Genomic DNA, 18534 nt, shown 5'->3' with positions numbered 1-18534 from the left:
TATCTATCTATCTATAACATGTATATGTACTGTATTCATTAATATATTGAGGGAAACAGTTCAGTCAATATTCAATCAGTCCTCTCATTGTTTAGTTATCTATCATATGGTTTTTCTGCACTGCATAAGGGTAATTTATTCTCAGGCTTTTACTTTGTAGGAATAAGAGCTCGATATCCGGTCACATTCTCTAGCTCTTGACGCAGCTGCTCTGCACATGTGCGTGTTTCACGTAAGGAAGTCGAATGCATGAGTTTTGGATGGAAACAGGAGGTGGAGGAGGCTACACAGAGATTCAGTGAACTCATCATGGGAGATGTTCAGTGAAACCTGCAGACACATGATCTCTGGATTCATGGATCTCTCAGGGAGTTGAGCCACTTTTCTCTGAGGCAGCTGCAGCTCTTTGTGCCTCTGGACATATTTACATCTTCTTCAGCATGTGGGTGTTTACATCAGCAGCTCGTCAGCACAACTTGCTGCTGGTTCGGGGCAGAGGATTTTACAAGTCGGTCTCAGGAGCGGGCTCTCAGGTCGCCTCTCACCATGTCACAGCATCTCTCCTGCACCCAGAGGACAGCAGCTTCAACCCTGGGGTGAAGAGACGACACAGACACAACGAGACTCGTGAGAGGTCAGTGCAGAGCAAAGTGTGGAGGGATGAGATCCCAGTGATGCAGAGGACAGGTCAGAGGAAGGAAGACTCCCACAGAGTATCCTCTGAACTCAGGAAGCTGTGTCTGGAGGATTCCCCCACAGAGAGGGAGAGGCCGGGGACGCAGAGGTCAACACTGGACTCCAAAGTAGAGATTGTTTTTGGCGTCGCTCCCTGTCTCTTGGCTCTGACTCAGGGCAGAAGGAAGGCCCATAAGCTGTTTGTAAAAGATGGCGAGGCCTCTCACCGGGCCTCTGTGTTGAAGGTGTGCGAGGAGGCCTGTCGGCGAGGAGTGCGAGTCCAGCGGGTCAGCAAGAAGGAGCTGGACAGGATGTCTTCTGAGCGAGTTCACCAAGGACTGTGTCTGCAAGCCAGTCCTCTGAGCTATCTCACAGAACACTCAGACTCTGCACCGGGCAGAAAGGACCCCCCTCTGTGGCTCGTCCTTGAGGGGATTCAGGACCCCATGAATCTGGGGGCCATCCTGCGCTCTGCTTACTTCCTGGGTGTGGACAGAGTGGCCAGCAGTCTTCACAACAGCTGTCCACTGTCTCCAGTGGTCAGCAAGGCCAGCGCCGGAGCCATGGAGGTGCTCGGGGTGTATGGATACAAAAACCTTGAAGATATGGTGAAGCTGAAGGTGGCACAGGGCTGGCAGGTGGTCGGCACAGTGGCCGCTGAAGCAGACGAGTCTCAGCTTCCTGTCACCCAGTGTTCAGACTTTCAGATGACAGGACCCACGGTGTTGCTGATGGGTGGAGAGGGGGGAGGATTGTCCCGGGGGCTGCTCTCTCTGTGCCAAACGCTGCTCACCATCCCAGCAGGCAGAGATTTGTTTCCTGGAGTAGAGTCTCTGAACGTCTCCGTCGCTACTGGGATCCTGCTGCACACACTGCTCTTCTCCAGGAAGTCGACCACATGACCACACCAAAGACGTCTATCCATATACTGCTGCTGACCTTTGAGGGTCACATGGGACTCGAACCAAATGCAGTACTCTGCAAATGTTTTAGGCACTGAAAGTTATGTCAAAACAGTAAAGTCAGCAGACTTTCAGAAACAAAGTCACAAATAATCATAAGCCATACGAGCTGTGTGTGAGCACGGAGACCTGAGCTTGTGTATTGTGCAGTGAAGCTCGATTTCTGTGGTTTTATGTGCAATTATAGATTAAGTCTGGATTTGTCTGCATATGATCTTTCTTCATCTCTCCTTTTCCTTCCATTTTCTGTTACTCCGCTTATCTCCTGAATTTTCAGAGATATAACAATATTTTTAATTCAAAATTGAAGTGTCAAACTGAAAAAATATCAATATACTTGGTGGATAGGTTATCATTTATAATCATCATACTCCCCATTAAGTAGGATGGGAAGTTGCCACAGTTCTATGGATTCTGTCTGTCTCAGTGTCCTCTGTCTCTTCATGTGACCCCAGACTGACTCCATGATGTTGACACCAGGAGTCTCTGCTGACCAGTCTAATCTGCTGCAGGACTCCATGTCCTTCTTGTCTCTGAAGACAGTTCTTATTGTCCCTGATGGTGTTGTGTGATGGATACATATCTAAAGTGCCGAAAGTTTTTTCACTGCTCGGTATCAGCCTGTACTTTAACCAAAGATACAATGGAACTGAGACTTGGCCATTAATGCACAGCAGAGTTGCATATTAATCTGAATGAAATGTAACATTTCTATCATCAGAAGTGGTTTAAAGGAGAAGACAAATCTCAAATCTCATGAAAAGACCAACAATGAATTGATCCTTTTAGATATATTATGTGTCTATTCAGGAGATTGATATTTAAAATGATTCTGTGTAACCGGGCTCAATTAAAAATCCATGAACAAACACACACACACACACACACACTAGTTTATTTTGACTCAATCCCACACACACACCAACATGCTGCTCCAAATACTCTCAGAGCAACTAATGTGTATCAATCCACAGCTGAAAATAGTCCGGGAAAAAATTCTGTTTCCACTGGTTTGAATAAAGCTTGTAAATTAACTAAAGTGTGGCCTCATGTGACATATGATATAGGGATGCATTCAGAATCTTGCTCAGGCTTCCAACATGGACAAGTGCAAGCCATTGCATCTGTGGTTAATGTTCCCAGCTCTCAAGTTCTGCTGAGGAATTCTACAGAGAAAACACCAATGTACTTATCTTGTTTTTGCAATCACTGGAACAGATGTCTGTATATGTTTTTAATTCCTGTGGGCTTATAACTTATAATTATCATTTCTATTGTATTTTTATACTGATATGGTCCTACAAGTCTAAATGTGTTCACTGATGTCTGGAGTTAATTGAGCATCCTCTGGAGTTTCCTGCCCCTACTTCGCCCTCAGGTGCTGCATAGCTGGAGCAGTCTGCTTCTCGTGTGCGTTCACAAACCTGGAGACAAAGCTTGTTGGCTCAGATGCAGGAGCTCATCCAGAGGGTGGTTCGTTTCCAAATTTGGACCCCAAGAGAAATTTAACACACATATGAGACATTTATCACAATAGTTTCAAGTTTTATGAGGTGTTGGACAAGAGGAAACCGCTCAGCTCAGCAGTACGATAGTTAAATTAAAATAAAACAAGGTATAGAAAGAGCTTTTTGTAAAAAAGTCACCTACGATACAGAACTAAAACTATATACATTCAAAAGGTGCAGTGTGACATTCGTTGCAAATGAAGTAACAACTTTGGCTGAATGGAGTTGGTGTGGATAGTAATTGCATGTGTGTGAATCGGTTGTTTCACATTTTCCAAATAAAGTGTAAACAGGCAGGAAAACAGATGTGCAGAGGAATAAAGTGCAGGAAACCAGATGTGCAAGCTCCTGAAATGGAGCCTCCTGTTTTTTTCTGGCCTTGATAAACTTGTGCATTAGGTTTTTACATGCTATGTTATTTAAAAAAAACATTTTATTGTTACCAAAGGGCATTGTTCCACTGGGCTGTGGATGTGTGCGTGGACTTTCCACACGGCGGCAGTGTGCGGGAGCGGAGCCGCCACACAGCCCGTGCGATGGGCGAGGAAGAAGAGCGGCGCACACAATGCACGGCTCGGTCTGACAAGGGTTGCGTCTCCCCGGTTTTCACGATAAATTCCCAATTCCGTGGAAACTTGTGACGGGGCCAGCAGCGGGGCCGCGAGCCTCCTCTCCGCCACTACCCTCCCTCTGGATTCGGCGAGAAAGAGGAGCCGTTGAGCGGAAACCTTCGCCTGCAACTTCTCCCAAACACTGGATGTACTCAGCTGCATGAAGGAGCTGCCCGGCCCGACGGGGGTCGGCCGACACCCTCGTTAATGGAAATCGACACCGAGGCTTTGATGCTTGGGCCTTGATTTTTTTTTTTTTTCTTCCCTTTATGATGGAGGTGGACGGGAAGGAGAGCTGCGTGTGAATACGCCGAATATTATCACGTTGTGTCCGAATAGTTTGTTGAAATGCTTCCGTGTCCCTCCTGCTTCCTGTAAAAAAAAACAAAAAAAAAACACACAGAGGTTGTTGTTTAGCCGGCTAACGGTGGCTAGCCGGAGAGCTAACGTTACGTCTTTCCTTTGATGCGAATTCAACCATTACTATCGGCCATTAGCGTCTCGACACCCGAGAATCCATCCTCTTCGCCGGTGAGCGTTAGTTAGCTTCACGCTGCAGCCTCCAGCGGGTCGAATACCCCCGGACACGTTTTAAGAATATCATTTTATTCTTATGTTACGGGCTGAAGATATCGTAATGTGCCGAGTTAGCCGTGCGAGCTAACGGCTAATTGGCTGAAATCAACACTGAGCTAAGCTAGCTAGCTAGCCGCAGCATTAACTCACGCAAACTCAAGCGGACAGCTGATTCTTACTCCTCTCGTTGGGAGTAATTTAAGAGAATCAGACACTTTGATTTCGCAGCGACGCGATTACGTGTCGCGGCAGTTGTGTTACAGCTGGTTGTCCGTGTTCCTGGCACCGTTAGCCAGCTTAACGTCTCATTTCTCTGGCTAATAAATGTGTCGGCGTGTGCAGAAATACAGGAAATCTCCCGGTTGTGTTGAGCGACGCTAGCGTGAGTTTCTCCGCGAATCGACTCCAGGGGACACTTGTCCTGTTTTGTCACAACTAGACGTGTCTTTATTTTGTTGGGGTTGTTTACATGCGTGCAACTTGTGTGGTTGTCGGTTGAATTCCTTGCTAGCCAGCTAACGTTAGCCTCCTCCGAGACACAATCAGCCATGTCCTGACGTCCGTCTGTCTGCGTGTGTTTTGTCTCGGGTCATTTAAATTCCCATGCGGATCCGAGTTTCTCTGAAATGACTCTAACGTTTCGCCGGACGAAAGGCTCAGATGCCCGCGGACTGTTGTCGAAGGACGGTGAATAATAGCCACTGGTTTCATTAACGCCATTTTAACGGAGGCTCCCCTGCGAGGGCCCGTGTGGTGGGGTTGTATCTGCGGTTCGGTGCCTGCCCGCCGGACCGGGACTTGACTCAAGTGCCCTCGGTCTCACTGGAGCTGCAGAAGGGGGGTTTGAACATGGAGGGCCCGAGCCGAAGCGCCGGATTCAGGCGGAGCCGACGCTCCCGTTCCCAGCGCGACAGGGAGCGGCGGCGGCGGAGAGTGGACCTGGCCGAGCAGCGGGCCACATCCCTGTCCTCGGGCTCCGATCGGGAGGCGTGCGGGACGAACAGTGTGCTGGGCCCCGGTGGGAGAGAATGCCGGCCCGGGTTCGGGAGACACCGGCCTCCGCGCCGGAGGAAGAGGGAGTCCGTGTCCTGCGAGGAAGACATCATCGATGGCTTCGCTATTGCGAGCTTCATCAGCCTGGAGGCACTGGAGGTAAGTGTGTGGGTTCTACACCCAGTCACCAGCTGTCATCCATCAAAATGCACTTATTCCCCCACATTAGTGCAAACGAAGTGATGGACGACTCTCACACGTAGCTGGCAGGTATTTGGCTCAATCATGTGCCCTTATTTATTTGGTTTAAATCTAAATCATTTTGACCTTTCATCATGTCCCCATCCCTGCAGCTGAAGGATTAGAAAGGCTGCAGGTTGAACTCCTGCACTCGGACCATTCCTTGGTTGGAGAAAGCACTCAGGCCAAACCCAAAGCCCAAGGCTTCCCTCTGATGGGTTCTGGAGAGGCCTCAATTATTCATGTTCTAATTCTGTGAGGTGTTGAAGAGCTGCCAAATGGCTTCTCAGAAAAAGAAAGGAACAATACATGACTGTAATTGTGTATTAATAACCCCAACCCTTCTGTTTAAGCACTTGGCCGGGGCTCCTCTTCTAATAGTTTTCATTCCTGGCCGGCTCAGGTCAGTTGTCGATCCACCAAAGCAGAGCTGAGAACATAAGTCACATGAGGATTCCAGGATCGGCATTCGGTTGGTTTGAGGTTTCCGCCATAAATTTAGAGCTTTCATCTGATTTATGTGACGTCAGACACATTTGGCATTTTGACGAGGAGAAACAATCTGATAATCTGCCTTCAGGGTGGATCTCATGCCATCTGCCTTTGACCTCTGCATCAGGACAGGAAAACATATTATTTGTCCATAGGTTATGTTGCAAAACTGCCTCTTGGAACACGCACGTCCACTGTTCTCATGGATAACTTGATTTTACAGTCAAATCACTACCATACCCCAAGTTTTGTGGTGGTTTACTGTCTGAAACTGTTACTAGAAGAAAGCCTGCATTTTTCAATAGCAGCAGCTGCCTGTCTGCAGTTATTCTGCCAAAGAAAAAAACTCATTACAATTAAAACACTTTCACAAGTGGGTCAGACAAGCTGTGGTGACCTTTATGTTGACCTTTTTAAGCGGAGGTTTATTTATCTTTTTGTATAATAAAGAATTCAGACTTTAAAAACTATGAATCATCCATACAAATAGAATAATGACAATGTGTGGTGGACAAACTGCTGCCTCTACTGAGTAAAATAAAATATATCCATCTCCTTGTAATTTCTAGATGTGATTATATAGGATTGCAGTTGCTTTAGAGTTTTTTAATTTGCACCCATAGATTTGACTTAATGCGAATAATCATCTTCTCTTTATGGGGAAATTACCAATTTTCCCTGCAGCTTTTCCTTTGTTACATAAGCTTTTATTACCTTTTTTATAGTCAAGAAGCTCCTACTTACAACAGACCGGTTACACATTTGCGCTAATTGATGAAATAGTGATTCTACCTTTTTTAATATTCTATGGTTTTTCTGGCCCTGAAGATGTAATACTCTCCAGTATTTCGCTAGACAAAGCAAAGTGAAACATTATATCCTAACTTGTCAATCATCTTGTCCTCACATTTATCTTTTGACCTCCTGCATTAGATAAGTGGGAAAACTAAATAATCAGAAACATGGAAACCTCTGTACACAATGTCTTTGTTCTGTTGTGAATAAAGTATTGTTATTGAGGACTTTTAACTGAGAGGTTGACTGAACTCTTGAGTCGTTTTTAAGCTGTTTTGATCAGTGTAATCTATATTTATAGATATGACCACATTCAAAACATCTCAAACCATACCACACACAAGCAGCTGATGTCATAGTTTCACGTAGGCTTCACTACATCGTTCTCATGTTTCTATTTTTGCTTTCACTCAGAGTAGAACTTATTCAGAAATTAGGTCTTTTAGGACATTAATCAGCATGTAGCTACGTCCGTGGCCTCGGGCATATACATTTTGGTAAACACTGTATTTTTTTAATAACTCTCTTTATCAGATGGACTGCTCACTGAAGCCCAGTCAGCGCACTGATATGCCGGCAAGGAGGAACAAGGGGAAGAGGGGGCCAGAGGAGAACGGTGGAGGGCCACTGTCGGAGCCGGAGGACGGATCCCGCCACGGCTACCCCAGCTTGAAGAATAGAAACAAGAGAAGACGGATAGAGGTGAGTGATTTATGGCTCTTAGAGGCTCTAGTTTTTTTCATCCTGTCATGTTGGAGGTTGAGTCAGTAAGTCTAAATTAAATATCTGTGTTTACATTTCCATACTAACCTGTATATCCTGCCATTGAAAATGATCTAGTTAAACTGGTTTGCACACAAACTAAATTCTAACACCTATCATTCAAGTGCAGGGTGATTTCACACAACCAGGAAATATTATTTGAAGTAAACTTTTTTTTTAATGTTTTTTTTATTAAGCCACATTTAAAACCTAATTGAAAACAATTGGCGCTAAAAATATTATTATTTTTTTGTATCTTAGGGACATCCTTTGGAGACTGGCTACATTGTAAGTTTCTTTTCTGACGCTGTATTGAATGTTATGTTATTTTCTCATGTCTTGTCCATTATTTCTACCCATTTCTTTAAAACTGCCTGAGATGTTCGAATTGATGATTAACGGATTATTCTTTTATCCATCTTCTTTCAGTGTGACACTGAGAGTGATACAGGAGACAAGGTGTGTACTACTTTCTTGTTGTCCTTCTTCCAGGGTTTATTAGCTAATGAGTGCATGGCACTTAACATAGCTTGCATTACTTGTCATTGTCTTTGAAGGAGCTTTGTTGCCATAACTTTTACACTACTAATCAACTAAGTATTAAATAGTTCTGTGATTCAGAAGTCCTTCAACACGTTGTCACTCTTCTTGATTTGGTATAGTTATTAATATTACTGATTGATATGTTTACTGTCACTGAATATAGATGGAGCATTAATATAATGAAATCTTTGTTTTATTTCCATCTCCAGGCTTCTGACAATGAAATGGATCCAGTGTTCACAGTCAGCACGAGAAAAGGTGAGAAATATATTTGTTCTGTTACTTTACATTCATGAAACGATTCACTGATGTGTCACTCAATGGGCCCCAGCATGGCTATATATAGATCTTTACGGAAAATTAGGAAAAAGCCAGTCTCGTGTTTATTCTTGTATCACTACATTTTGATTCAAATAGGCAGTGTGGCACGTTTATTCATTCATCTGATAATTACAGAGACATCCAGTAAACACAGGGATGTACTATGACATGAAATTAAAAAATGAATTGTGGTTTGATATTCAATTATGTGGATGACGTTGATAATGATTTGAGTTTCTGTGCGTCAGTGTAAATCCAGTAAGTGAAAGTTGATGGGTCCATTTCATTTCCAGTGATCAAGATCCAAATCTGTGAAGCTGCTCGGGCCAGGTCCATGTTCTGTTCGGTCTATTGTCTTGGGCCTGTGGGTCATTATGTGTAATACCCACGTTCATCCAATCAGGACTGATTATGTGGTCTGTCAAAATCACGCAGGCCGCTGGTCATTAATTGGTGATGGATCATGATTGTCTCACAGTTGTTGTTTTGGTTGGGCAGTTTTTTTTCCTCCTGAAACAGTTTACGAAGCTGCAGCTCAGAGTTTCTGTGGAAACTGATAGATATTGAAAACTGATCCGAAGCAGTGCGCTATTTTCCCCTAATTTAAAAACGCATTGGGATAATTTTTATGGAAAGTAACTTGAGGCCAGATATGGCTGTGGCACTAAAATGGAATTTAGTCGGCAACAAAAATAAATTGAACCTGTTCCTCTGTCAGCAATGTGATTAAATTCAAAATGGTGTCTCATATCATCTTCTTCAGTTGTGGAACCTGCCCCCTCAACCATTGGCACAACCATTGGCAAAACCTTCCCAACTCTACCGGCCCGTTGTGGTGGCGTCTCACGGTTGATGGTGACCCCGCGGGTATCTGGCCTGGAGCGAAGCCACGAGAAAAGCCTGGAGCCGCATTTCCCAGAACCTGTTTCTTCTTCTACCTCTTCTGCCCCCTTCGGCCTGCCTTCTCCAGTCACAGCCTCAGGCGTGGTCCCCCGGCCCGGCCCCATCAACGGAAACAGCAGCCGCCACAGCTGCAGCTCGCCGCTCTCCAAACCCAAGTCCTTCCTCACTTTACCTGGACGATCTCACTCCATCTACAACATCAACAACAGGTATGTAGCTTGTAAATACGTCACATAAAGTCTTGACTAAAATGTTGATTTCATTTTGAATCTTGCAAACTAAATACATTTTAGAAAACCTGATTCATACACACCTTCTTCCTTTCAGGAGCAGCACCCCAGTCAAACCTCCATCATCTGCTTCATCGGTTGCGTCTTCGTCATCCTCCATGCGGCCCCCAACTCCCTCTACCAGTGTGTCGCTGCCCTACATCCGGGGCTCAGGATCCTCAGGGCCCCTCCGACCTCCATCCCGAGCCAGCTCTGGGGCCCTGTACACATCCTCCCCCGGCTTACCTCCGCCTCCACCTTTGTTACAAGGTCCCGCCCACTCAGCAGCAGCAGGTACAGTCAACCAACAAACAATTGTCTGCCAACACTTTTTTGTTTTGTATCTATCTGAGTATCTGGAACCCTCTTTTATAGACTAAATATTGCAGCATAAGAATTAAAAAATGTCCTCCTTGATTTCTCCAGAGCGTGAGGGCAGACGCAGCGTCCCAGGGGCTGAAAACAATGCAGCGGCTGCCGGCCGCTCCACTCCTGGTGGTCCATCAGCGTCGAGCTCCACACCAGGTTCATCGGGCCGAACGTCTCAGAACCAGCCGAGCATCCCGCCCATGGCCTTCCAGTTCCATCAGCACAACCACCAGCACCAACACACGCACACACACCAACACTTCACACCCTTCCTGCACCCGACAGCTACTGCGCCACCTCTGGTGAGATGCCCTCTGCTATTTTACTGAACGCCTGTGTCAAACTTGAAATTCGAGTGTGGCTGGAATGTGGATTAAATGCAGTTTTTTAAGATGTTTTAACCCATGCACTGTTTGTATCTTTTAGTTTGATAAGTATGCCGGCAAAATGGACGGGCTGTACCGACACCCTGTGAGTATTTTGCGTCCTCTGACTAACGATTACGGTGGACACTTGCAAATTAAACAATTAAGGCTGAGCTTAAATTTTGAGCTCTTGAAAAAAATGAATATTTGTAAATTTATTCAGCTGTTACGTAGTCACTTATGTTCTATATGTGTTTGTCTGTGTCGTGGCAGTTCTTTCCACAATACCCGCCTCCCTCAGTGCCGAGTATTCAGCCTGTGATTCCTCCCACTGGGCCATTCAGCTCCTTGCAAGGAGCATTTCAGCCAAAGGTGAGAATAACTCTCTTCATCTCCTCAACATTGACAGTTTGAGTTCTTTTGATCATCCACACAGAAAGATGAAAATAGATATAAATGTGAAACCTGTTTGGTAACAATTAGGATTTACTGTGAAGCGTGATTTATTAGAGAGCACTGACACACAGCGGTGGTGCCACACATGAAAACAACAAGAATGTCAGATGTTAATCATTTGTAGATGTGTAGGTTGAGGCTGATGTGTTGTGCTGTGTGTGACAGCCTCTTGTCCCTCAGGGAACGGGTCCTGATTTATCTGCACGTCTTGGGGTTGTGCCTCACCACCTGCAGCCCAAAGACCCCAGGGTAAGGGCGGTGCGCTTACTCACCTGTTTGCATCATTCCTTCAGTGTTTTGTCTTTTGTTTGAGGAAAGCCAGTTCAGTCTGGGATGTGCTGTGACACGGGCCTAGTCAGTGCAGTAAAGAGTGCAAAAGGTTATTTCTGATAGAGAGTGAGACATGACACTGTGATTAAAAGTGGTTTTACACTTCTGTTCTCTTGTAGCTAACTGATCCATTTGGGACATCGTTGAAAGTCAGTAATGTAAGAAAAAAACAGATCCCTTGGCTCCTTCAAACCTTCAGCCTGTTTTACTCTCTCACTGCTTTACTCACTCTTTGCACTTCTTTCACTTGCAATCTTGACTGCTACTGATTTATCCTCTGCCCTTGCACACCCAGTTAGATATTTCAGATTCAAAAATGACCTCAGTTATGTCTGTGGCTACTTGAACATTTTTCACATTTGTCTCTTCTATTTCCAAAATCAAACTGATCCCTTGTGAGTAACCTCATCTCCAGCTGGAAACCCTAATCTTGTGTTGAGTTTAGATGAGATCTCTGACCCTGAAGAAGGAAGTCTGACTCTGTGTGCAAAGGCTTTAAGGTGGTACATGCAACAACATAGTAAATTCCTGTGATTTTTGTGCTGTGCAGAAACCAGGAAAATGGTGTGCTATGCATGTTTATGTGGCCTGGATGATTCTAAGCCATCAGAAAAAAGTAAAGGTACGTGTTTCTCATAGCAATCATGCTGTTGTTTTTCTGGATGTAAATTTCCGTTGCCATTCAAATAGAGAGTGTGGTGACCTCTACAAATACCAGGTTAACTTTTTTGTCCCCCTCTTTCAGCTGATGCATGCTGATCCTCACAAGCTGGACCTCCGTAGTGAGCTGCTGGCCCGTCTTCCTGGAGCTGGGGGACTTGGCCCCCTTGGGCCCATGGGAGGAGCCCTTCCTCCCACTCACGACCTAACAAGACCCCCCAGTCTCTTCTCAGCTACAGGTGCGAGTTGAAACAGTTTTGCGACTCAACAGTAGCTCATGGAAAATGTATTTATTAATTATTTGAAGAACATGAAATGATGTAAAGATTGAAGCTGTCTGGGATATTTATCTGCTCAGTTTTGTGTTTTAGTTTCTCACTCCTCATAGCATTTTTTATTCTTCCTTGTCTGATTACCTCTCGTTATCTTTCCTTATATCTCTGAGGTTTTAGAAAAGCTCCTGTACTATTGTTTTCTGAGTCACAGCATTAAGTGTGTGAAGAACCTGATGTTCTTGATTTGATTTCTTGTGACACTGTTTTTTAATTTTTAATTTCTTTCCCTAAGGTGCAGTCAATCCGTCCTCCGCTCCATTCATCTCTCCATCGACACCTCACTCCTCTTTCCTCGCTCCAACTGCACACTTGGGTAAGAGCAGCTTAAATCATCAAATCAACAGAAATCCTTTTATGGGTTGCGCAGTTCTCACAACTGTTGAACAAACTCTTATGTATATTTGTATCTGCACAGTATTTGTAATGTTGACCCTCGTGTTTCAGATCCATATGGTCGTTCCCCACCTTTCACTCCGTTGGGAGCTCTGGGTTCTGGTGCCTTCGGAGGACTCGGCAGCCCAACACTGGGTCAGTCTCACAACTCCTTTCTAGTATTGAAACACAAGGCGTGAAGGAAACGATTGAATTTGTTCAAGTTATCCTTGTACAATCCCTACGTGTGTTGTGTATATTGAGAGAATTAGTCGGCTTCCTGACCTAAAACGATAACAGTGTTGGTCATGGTATCTGACCTCAGGTGAGGTTCAGACAATGAAATGAAAGAAGCTAATTTACTGCCTGGTGTAATCATTTCTCATATCTGTCCTGGCCTTAAAGTGATCCCTTCTTAATGTGACGCTATGTGACAGTTTGAGGTGGTCAAATCATTTTTGGGATATCTTCGCCGTAGCTTTGCTGTGCAGATTTATTGCTGAAGTTATGTATCAGCAACAAATCTAGATGCAGCAACAATGAGGTATCTGCCCTGCAGCGGTTCAACAAGGAAACGCTGTCTGGGGAAGCACACAGAGGGACTTTGCTCTAAAAAGGCTGTAACTAAAAACTATGCCTGCTCTATTTGGCATTGGCACCTGAGGCCCCATATTGCTTGATATTGCCCCACATGCAGATTTCTTTTCCTCATGTAAAATTGTTTGGCTGAAGAGGTAAGATTTCCGTTGACCAGGATTTTCTAGGTTATATTACAGCTCTTAATGGCCGACGCTGTAACGTACAGGACTGTATACACACATCTAAACAAGTGGGCCATCGCTGTTTGTGATTACAACTCATTGATTTATTAATTTGAACTTCAATTGATCAATAGATAGTGTGTGTGGAGAGAATAATTACTCCCCTCGTCCTTGGTAGTACAGCACGTAATGTAATTTCTTTAAATTATAATTAGTTAATAGAAACATCTTGAGAGGGTCATCTTCGAAACTAACAGAATGCTCTTGATGTATTTTGTATGAAAGCTTTACGGTAACAAAAGGTTAAATTGCTTCTACCCATTAACCACAATGTTTTTTTTCTAAGAAATGTCTTTTTTAATTTGCAGCCGGCTCCATGTTCGGCCCTAAAGACTCACCAGCTGGCTTGTCCAACCCCAACCATCAAGAAGCATGGAACCGTCTACATGGCGGCCCGTCTGGGTTCCCTATTGGCCCCAACTGGGCTAAAGGGGCGGACAAGAGGGATGAGAGGGACCGGGGGAAGGAAGGAGAGAGGAGAGACACCCCCCACATCAAGGACGAAAAGGACAGGTATGACACTCAGCTATTTTAATACTGGCTTTAAATGGAAAGGAATAGTTGTGTTGTGATCAGTATGAATATCACCACAGGCAGTCCTGGGATTTTACACAGATGGGAGCATGTTAGGCAAAAATGAGCTGCAGCACACGAGCTAAAATTTATCAAAGTAAATTCTATCTGACAACTAATATCTCATCATCTCTATATCTTTGGGCTGTTTGCTGACAAAGTAAAAGGATTCACATCTCATATTATTGAATGAGATATACCTAGGGACTGGTAGGATTTGGGAAGTGCTGCTTTAAATGTGCTGTGGTCAACTATGGAATATTTTACACGACATGATTTTCATGATGTAACTTGTGCCCTCTCTTTTGCAGAGACAATATGCTGTATGGCCGACAACCTGTGAGAATGTCTCCGGTTGGTCCTTCCTTCAAGCAACGCAGTAGCACCCCTGTCTCCCACATTAATGGTCACAGCAGCGGCCAGGGGGGGGGCAATGGGCCTATTGAGGACCTGACACGCAGCTTCAATAGAGACAGAGAGCGCGAGCGGGACAGAGACGGGGACAAGCGGCCGCTGCCAACAGGGTCTTCACGAGCACCTCCTCTTGGATCTTCATCTTTAGTAGCAGACAGGGACAGACCACGTTCTTCCTCATCCTCTGTGCTCACCACTCCCCCACCCTCCAATCGCTCAGCCCCATCTCCTTTGGACCTTTACCCCCGCACAATGGCCCCAGCAGCACACAGTCATCACAGCGAACCCTCACACTCCCAAAGAGACGGCAACATCCCTACTTCCTCCGCAGCTTCTGCCTCTGTCACGTCTTTGTCTCAGGCCAGGAAGCCTGACCGGACCACAACACCTGTGTCCAAACCTCCCATGCTACTCCCGCCAGTAAAAGTCAAAGAGGAGCGGAAGGAGGAGCCGGAGCACATCCCCATCACCCTGCCACCCCCAGCACATAACCACAACTTTGACCGCCCCAACAGTCATCCACACCACCACAGTTCTGGTACCCCTTCCTCCTCTTTATCACTAACTCCCACTCCTGGTGTTCAACTTCAACCACCCACTCCAAACCATTCCCACCAACACTTTTCCCTGCTTGACCGCTCAAGAGCCATTGAAGCATATATGGGGGGCGTTGCAGGACCTCCCGGGCTGGTAATGGGTCCAGGAGAACGTTTCTCCCATGGTCCACACCAAGGACCACCACAGGGCCCTCACAGTTTCACCTGGGACCCCTGGAGGGAGCTGGCAGCTCAGCAGCAACATCAACATCGTAGGGAGGCTATGGCACTTCGGGCAGACCCACATCTAGCCCTGCGATCCGATCCACATTTGGCCCGGCTGCTGCAGCATCAGCGTCTTCTGGAGGCTGAGAGGGCTGCAGCTGTAGCCGCTGCTCACCACCCTCCTACCTCTTCTGCTTCCAACCAGGGTGTCCGCCAGGAGTTTGGCCTAATGGGCCATCATTTTGACCGCCCTCATCAGCTCGGACCAGGAGGAGGATTGATGGATGAGGAGCAGCGTGCCCAGATCCTGAGAGAAGACTTTGAGCGGGCTCGCTACTTCGGGATGCACCCTCACCTCCCTCCAGGCGCTCACCTCTCAGGTCCCTCTCATGCTGCTACTGCCGCTCACCTGGAGCAGCTCCACCCTGGCCTTCTCGCCCACTCACTTCCCCATGGAGCCTCTGCTGCTTCTCACCACCACCATGCGGGTCTCTATGCCCGTTTAGGCCCACTGAACCCACACCACATGTCCAACGGCCTCCTCACAAAGAACCCAGGAGGCATGGTGGGGGTACCGCCTCCACTCATTCCGTCCATCACCAGCCGGTCGTCCACACCTCCCCGCAGACTTGCAGGGCCAGGTGAGCTTGCACTGTACAGTGCCCACAAAGATGGAGAGTCCAGATAGTACAGGGACAACACTGGAGGAGATTCAGGAACATGTCAGGATCACTGTGCTGCTCTCAACCTGCCCCCTTTCCCTCTTGCAGACTGCTAAACCCTGCCCTCCACTTTACACAACCAAACCAGCTCCAGTCTCCCAAAAAGAAAGGGGTAACCACGCCTGGCTGGATGTGACGGTAGGGAGGGAAATGCAAGACTCATTCGTGTGACTTGGAATATGCCCAATGGTTCAATCGGTGCAATTTAAAGGTACATGGATCCTGTGCATCCTTGGTGTATTTTATTTTATACTGGCTGTTGGTTATTACAGTACTCCCTTTCGAAAGCTGTAAGAGGCAGAGGACAGCTTTCTCTCATTAGTCAGGTGATTTGTGATCTATGCTTCTGAGCAAGCCTTTTCCAGGTGGAATGGAAATAACTTCCAAAAGGATGTACACTTTGAGAACATGTCAAGGGTTCATCCTCCGCTTCACCCTCTCCTGCATAAATCAAGCCCCGATAAGGTGTTGTGGACGAGGGTTTTTAGAAACACAGTGGTAAAGTGGTTCTGTTCTGTCATTGTCTTTTTTGTCATTGTGAGAAGACAGATTATTGATGACACCATTTAATGAATATCAGTAAGCGTTGTACCTCAGTTTCCTGCTTTACCCCCAAAAAATCCAACCTCAAACCCTCAGCTTCACTCATGAGATTCAACCTTTTTTGGCTTGTCTTTTGTTTTTCCACAGGATGAATGGCAAAATGAACTGTGCTGAACTGTGTGAGTGAACACAGTATTTTAGAGCTTCCTGTAACTGTTTCCCAGTCTCCTCTTGACTATACGAGCAGGACCAGATTATAGTAGTCTAGAGAAATTGCCTTTGTAATTATTATTCTTAACATTAATTATCTTCTATAATAATAAATATATTCACTGTTATGTTATTTGTCATTGTTTCGGGTATCAACCAGTACTCTCTCCCCAGGTAGTTATATGTTTCGAATCATACTGGAGGCTTGCTTCACACAAAACGTTTTAATGCTCGTGAACATTGAGCCTCAACGATTTGCAACCTCCGGCCTCTTCAAGGATCATCTATGACTTTATTACGCTGAGAGGGAGGTTTGCCTGTTTGTCACTGGTTGTGTGCTATATCCATTTGGAACTAAAGGAGCCTTGTACATTGAACTGTCGAGTTGTTTCATCAACAAAAATAAGTTATATACATGGATAAGTGGGACATCTGCTGAAGAACTGAAAAAAAAATATAAGGACTTGTGTCAAAAGACAACTAGACAGTGGGTATCCTGAGAGGGAAAAGACTGGGTCGATTATTTTAATATGACCATTTTATACCTTTCAAACCCCTCCCCTAGAGACCACAAAGATTAATTATTAAATGAATTGTTGTTTACTCTGTTGTGTGGGTCTTTTGTTCTGAATCCTTTATTATTATGGGTGCAACTAACACTTATTTTTATGAATAGTTGTCTACCAACTTTTTCTTAACTCATCAGTTAAATGTTATTTAAAATAGAGAAAACTGTTTCACTCATATATTTCCACATTTGGACTCAGAAATATATGAAATCAAGCACATATTAAAATTTTAGAAGCTCTAACAATGGAATGTGTGGCATTTCAATAGAAATGGCCGTTTTCTTTCAGCTTTATTAAATATCATACTTTATACTAAAATCTCATGTGAGCTACATCATACAAGTAATTTCTCCCCTTGGAATTAATAATCTATTATCCTTACACCAAAAGGAGAATCTGAGACACCTCAATAACCCGGCCTGGGCTATAAGGAGTTATTATTTTCATTCTTTAATAATGTATTAATTATTTTACTTTGAAATGTCAGAAAAATGGTGATAAATTAAGGCAACAGCCCAAGGTAGTGGTGACAACTTTTGTTTTATGAGATCAAGTGTCCAAACACAATCATTTTACTATCATATAGGATTAGAAAGATATAATAAAATTCTCACATTTGAGAAACTTGATCCAGAAGCTGTTTCTTTAAATAAATAAAGTCTGAGACAATGAATCGATTAATAAAAATAGCTGTGGATTCATTTTCTGTCAATTAACTAATCAGTTAATTAGTAATTTTACGTTCAGTACAAAACCCATTGAGGTGTAAATGCACGTATGCTGACATGAGCGTGTATATTAAGAAAAAAAAGACATTACAATCATGTGACAGTCATGTAATTGTTTGATTTGTCAAACTTGGTGAGAATAAATGATAATCAGTGCTTAAATAAATAGGACGTATTTATCGTTAAATTCACAGTTTTCTGTAAAAAAAAAAAAAAAACGTCAGAAATATTAAAGAAGAAGAAATAACAGTCATGAATATTAAAGAGGAAGAAACAACAGTCAGAAACATTAGAGAAGAAGAAATATTAGAGAAGAAGAAACAACAGTCATGAATATATGAAAGAAGAAGAAACAACAATGAAGAAGAAGAAACAACAGTCAGGAATATTAAAGATGAAGAACAAACATTAACGAAGAAGAAACATTGAAGAAGAAGAAACAACAGTTAGAAACATTAGGGAAGAACAAACAACAGTCATGAATATATGAAAGAAGAAGAAGAAACAACAGTTAGAAACATTAGGGAAGAACAAACAGTCATGAATATATGAAAGAAGAAGAAACAACATTGAAGAAGAAACAACAGTCAGAATATATGAAAGAAGAAGAAACAACATTGAAGAAGAAACAACAGTCAGAATATATGAAAGAAGAA

The 18534-nt window shown here is 44.4% G+C and overlaps 2 protein-coding genes across 6 annotated transcripts; both read left to right on the top strand.

The window, feature by feature from the left end:
* Nucleotides 1-202: 202 nt before the first annotated feature.
* Nucleotides 203-2628, top strand: mrm1 (mitochondrial rRNA methyltransferase 1 homolog (S. cerevisiae)). The gene has a single exon (XM_034571113.1). The coding sequence runs from the start codon at nt 441-443 to the stop codon at nt 1575-1577; it is 1137 nt and encodes a 378-aa protein (XP_034427004.1). The 5' UTR covers nt 203-440; the 3' UTR covers nt 1578-2628.
* Nucleotides 2629-3677: 1049 nt separating this feature from the next.
* On the top strand, nt 3678-17185 carry fbrs (fibrosin). 5 transcript variants are annotated; one of them, XM_034570116.1, is made up of 18 exons: nt 3678-5484; nt 7387-7554; nt 7876-7902; nt 8044-8073; nt 8367-8415; nt 9242-9590; nt 9709-9944; nt 10077-10321; nt 10446-10490; nt 10658-10756; nt 11021-11089; nt 11290-11328; nt 11721-11792; nt 11916-12069; nt 12398-12478; nt 12610-12693; nt 13667-13871; nt 14243-17185. In XM_034570116.1, the coding sequence occupies exons 1-18, from the start codon at nt 5182-5184 to the stop codon at nt 15792-15794; spliced, it is 3807 nt and encodes a 1268-aa protein (XP_034426007.1). In that variant the 5' UTR covers nt 3678-5181; the 3' UTR covers nt 15795-17185. The 5 variants fall into 5 exon arrangements, with proteins under 5 accessions (XP_034426007.1, XP_034426006.1, XP_034426008.1 ...); XM_034570115.1 differs by having other exon boundaries at nt 11006-11089; XM_034570117.1 differs by lacking the exon at nt 7876-7902 and having other exon boundaries at nt 11006-11089.
* Nucleotides 17186-18534: the final 1349 nt, after the last annotated feature.

This window comes from Hippoglossus hippoglossus, chromosome 19 (genome assembly GCF_009819705.1).
Source record: "Hippoglossus hippoglossus isolate fHipHip1 chromosome 19, fHipHip1.pri, whole genome shotgun sequence".
NCBI lineage: Eukaryota > Metazoa > Chordata > Actinopteri > Pleuronectiformes > Pleuronectidae > Hippoglossus > Hippoglossus hippoglossus.
This window is presented reverse-complemented; position numbering and strand designations above follow the sequence as displayed.